This window comes from Sinocyclocheilus rhinocerous, unplaced genomic scaffold (assembly GCF_001515625.1).
Source record: "Sinocyclocheilus rhinocerous isolate Xijiao unplaced genomic scaffold, SAMN03320098_v1.1 scaffold1623, whole genome shotgun sequence".
Classification (NCBI taxonomy): Eukaryota; Metazoa; Chordata; class Actinopteri; order Cypriniformes; family Cyprinidae; genus Sinocyclocheilus; species Sinocyclocheilus rhinocerous.
Genome location: NW_015657306.1, coordinates 334,085 through 338,766, shown reverse-complemented (window position 1 = coordinate 338,766; position 4,682 = coordinate 334,085). Strand labels below are relative to the sequence as shown.

Below are 4,682 nucleotides of genomic sequence, written 5' to 3'. Positions count from 1 at the left end.
TAAATCACCTTTTGAAAGTAATTTGACACTTCAAATGAAGATTTATCGATTACATTGTTACGCCAGTAGGTAGTCAAAAAGGGGCTGTCAAAATGTATTTGTCTTTGAATCATACAAGAGATTCGTTCAAGAATGCGGATTCATCCAGTAATGAAACAAGTACATATTGAGTGAGTAATTGAATCATTTATTCATAAATTACATGCCTGTTGTAGCCTGTTGATTTTTGTTCATGGTATTCAGCTCCAATAAATGGTTTGCAAAAAAGAGACACAGGATAAATGTTTGATATCATTATTTAATCACATTGGAATCGAAACTGGGAATTGAAAAGAATCGGAATCGGTAAACAGAATCGGAATTGATAAAATTCAAACGATACCCAACCCTACATTTTTTCACATTCAGACAGTTTTCTGATCAGTGCTAATAAATGCCTGTGAACTCCTACACATGCTCATGCATGAAATATTTTGGCTAATTTGAGTCTACTACTCTCGACTTGAACAAATTTAAGCATGTTTAAATCCATTTTTTTTTTTTTTTTTTACATCTAAACTCTTTAGTCAAACTCTAGACAAAGTGAACAGAAGATCATACTGACCTACGGATGAGAACGGAGGCGGAGGATACTGATCCACAGGCACAGCGTCAGGCGGGCGGCCGTACGTCATTTCATAAAGCAAATGTCCAAACGAGTAGACGTCTATGCTTTCTGTTGTCTGATAAAAGTAAAAACATCAGATTTTGAAAATCACTAATTAATTTAATTACTAGTATTTAAATTATTTACTACTAATAAGAAAATAATAATTAAAAAAAGGTATCTTACATAAATTTTCCTGAACTGTGTTACATAGGGTCGGTAATATGATGGCAGTCCCAGTAACGAATTCTCTATATCCAACAATTTACACGTGTTCTCCTCAATCAGGACGTTAGACGCATGAAGATGCCCATACGGAAAACCCTTGTCATGGAGAAATTTTAATGCCTAAGAGTAAAACAAATGACATATTTACAAAAATACAGGAAATTACATATTTACTTTTCCAGAAAGAAATATGGCAGCAAAAGAACGGCTTAAAGTTCGATGTGAAATAAGACTTTTGATTATTACATTTAAAAAAAAATTTTTTTTTATATCTTCCGCTTACCAAGTCTGCATTTATTTGATCAAAAATAGAGTAATACTGTGAAATATAATTATCATTTAAAATAACTGTTTTGTATTTCCATATATTTTAAAATGTAATTTATTCCTGTGATGCAAAGCTGAATTTTCAGCAGTCTTCAGTGTCACATGATCCTTCAGAAATCATTCTAATATGCTGATTTGCTGCTCAAGAATCATTTCTATTACTATTAATGTTGAAAACAGTTGTGTTGCTTCATATTTTTGTGCAAACCACAATACATGTAATTTTTTCAGCATTTTTTTGATGAATAGAAAGTTCAAAAGAACATCATTTATTTGAAACAGAATTATTTTGTAACATTATAATTGTCTTTATCGCCACTTATCGTTCATAATTTAATGCATTATTGCTAGATAAAAGAATAATTTTCTTAAAAAACAAAAAAATTAAATACAATATTTTTACTGACCCCAAACTTTTTGAGCATATGAGGATGGATGAATAAACAGATGCAAAACAGAACACCGATCGAATATAATTCTGTATGCAAATAAATGCAAGAAATGGCAATGTCAATTCACTATGCAAATATTACAACGGCATCACTGTTGGTTAGATAATGAACGCAAACAGCCGACAGCTGTGTAAGTCAATGGGAGATGTTCAAACTTTAACCTTTCTTTTAAAATTTCTGAAGTATAAAACCCAATGGATGGATGTTAAGCCGTTCAGGCTGAAAAAACAGCAGAAGCTGAATACCTACAGATTTACAGTGGGTCTAGAAAAGAGTCCTCCCTTTTAAAATAATCACATTTTGTTGCTTGAAATGAAGACAGACACAGTTTTTGTTTTGTCCGGCTTTACTCAGTGCAACTTATGACATTCAAGTGAAAGATATAATAGCAATATGTCAGAAAAAAACAGAATCATTGAATTGGAAAAAGGATCAAAGGATCCAATACAGCTCACCATCCAAATAACAGCATTGTCACAATCAAATTTTCTGAACTTGAGCGGTTCTGCAAAGAAGAGCGGGCAAATATTGCAAAGTCTAGATGTGCAAAGTTAGTAGAGACAGAGACAAATCCCAACAGACTAAAGGCTGTAATTAAAGCAAAAGGTGGTTCAACAATATCCTGACACAACTGGATGATCATTTTTCCAACTCAGTGATTCTGTTTTTTTATTTTATTTTTTTCTGACATGTTGGTGTTATATCTTTCACTTGGATGTTATAAGTTGCACTGAGTAAATACAGCTGGATAAAACAAAAACTGTGTCCGTCTTCATTTCAGGCTGCAAAGCAACAAAATCTGATTATTTTAAAGGGGGGATTCATTTCTATACCCACTGTAGAGATTTAAAACAAACTTAAAAAGGGATGTTCTACAGCGCGACATTAAAAGCACAGTAAAGTCTACAAATCAAGATCGGTTCCTGTAAACTGGTTATTGTAAACATGAACTGTTAACCAGACCTCCAGAATCTGTCTTCCGTAGGTTTGGATCTGCTGCTGCTCCAATCCCTGGATCTTTTTGGGATTGCAGTACTTCTTCAGAAAGGGCTCTTTGGGCTTCACCTGGGGGATCGACAAAATTCAAGAGAGAATGAGAAGAAATACAAGTATGTTACAATATGAAAATACCTGGTTGATCAGCCAAGTAAAAGAAAGCAAACCTTGCAGATGTGATCCCTAAGCGTCCCTTTCTCGCTGAAAACCCGAATGACTAGAGCAGATGATTCACTGGTGGTAGCGAAACTGACGGGAGCGATGTTTGAATGCTGCAAAAACAGCTGCAGTCAGACACATACAAACACTTCAAACTTGATTTTTGAGTGTTTTTTTTTTTTCATGCAAAATACACTTTTAGGACATATGGAGTTATGAGGGTATTGCTATGCAGTTGAATTCAGAATCCAGATCTCCAGCATGTTTTGCCATGAGCCTCATTGTCAGAAATGACTCTGTCATGCCTTCCTGATTAACGTGCATCTCGGTTGGATTGCTTTAATCTGCTCATCTGGAATGCAGACGTCAGACGAGCTCCTCCATCTGACTGATCTTTTGTTTTCAAGTAACCCTATTCCATGGTATTATACGGAATATTAACTAAATCTAAACCTATTAAAACCATTTTTGATGTAATATTTTTGAAACAAAGCTGAAATAAAATAAAATTTAATTATTAGATGAAAAACTAAGCCTTAGCAACTAACTAAAGTCACTAACTGGAAATAAATGAAAAACAAACTAATAGTAACAATGCAATTCTATAAAAATAGCAATGCATTTCTTCATTGCTGCACACATTAGTTACTTAAATATATCTATTTAGTTGACACATTTTATGTTCATATTTTGCAATATTAAAATAACAAATTATGAAATATTTTCATATATTAATTATAATATTAAAATACTAAAAAACCCTGCAAACTCTTGATGTTTAATGTCTTAAACCTAAATAGTAATATTTAAATAAACAAAAACTAATAAAAATGACAAAAGTGACCAAAATTACAAAAAATTTAAATTAGAACTAAAAAAATACAAAAATAAAAGCCAATTAAAAAGTATTAATATAAACTACACCGTATATTTGTATTAAAATAAGAACTGAAAATATATATGCTATGTATAAATATGCTATGTATAAATATATGCTAATTAAAAAACATTAATAAAAACTAAACTGTATATTTGTATTTAATTCAGAACTAGAAATATAAAAATAAAAGCAAATTCAAAAATATGAATGATAAATAACTGCACTGTATATTTGTACACTAAAATATTTTGTGTAAAATATTTCACAAAACAAAGATTACTGGAGTACGTTTTACAAAAAATACTATTTCAGTCAACATTTCAAAATGTTTATTTCAGTGTGTTACTTGCTTTAATTGTTAAATTTACTAGCAATTTCTGAATGAAAATTATTTCTACACCAAATTAGTTGGTGTATAATAGTATAGAAATAATGTCTACACAAGATTTCCACAGCGAGTTAATGGAGTCTTTTGTAGAGATGTGTTTCTCTCAGTGATCTGTTTAATCTCGCTGTACGGCTGCTGACGTTGAGGAAGCAGAAAAAACAAGAGCACATGACAGCGTTCACACACAAAAAATCCAAACATTCGGGTCTGTACACAAAGACAGGCTCTTTTAGTTCATTCCCCACAGTGTGCCGGCTCTGCTTAAAGGGTTAGTTCACCCAAAAATGAAAATTAACCCATATATTACTCACCCTCAAGGCATCATAGGTGTATATGACTTTCTTCTTTCAGACGAATCCAGTCGGAGTTATTTTAAAAATTGTCTTTGATCTTTCAAGCTGTTTAATGCCACTCAGCGGGTGTTGTATGCATCAGTCCAAAAGATGTTAAATAAAAAGCGCCCATCCATAAAAAAAAAAGTGTCTCACACGGCTCCGGGGGGTGAACAAAGGCCTCCTGTAGCGAATTGATGCGTTTTTGTAAGAAAAATATCCATATTCAAAACGTAATAATCACTTTAATGTAGCTTGCGCCAACAGTTGTACA

The 4,682-nt window shown here is 32.5% G+C and overlaps 1 protein-coding gene across 7 annotated transcripts in view; it reads right to left on the bottom strand.

Annotated features, from left to right (window-relative positions):
• Positions 1-4,682, bottom strand: part of LOC107721005 (PX domain-containing protein kinase-like protein) — a 24,740-nt gene that overhangs the window by 11,859 nt on the left and 8,199 nt on the right. For all 7 annotated transcript variants that reach the window (XM_016528855.1, XM_016528856.1, XM_016528859.1 and 4 more), the window contains exons 8-11: positions 2,817-2,921; positions 2,617-2,718; positions 833-994; positions 605-722 (exon numbers count right to left, since the gene is read on the bottom strand). In XM_016528855.1, the coding sequence (XP_016384341.1) occupies positions 605-722; positions 833-994; positions 2,617-2,718; positions 2,817-2,921 (487 nt within the window). The remainder of the gene's footprint in view (positions 1-604; positions 723-832; positions 995-2,616; positions 2,719-2,816; positions 2,922-4,682) is intronic.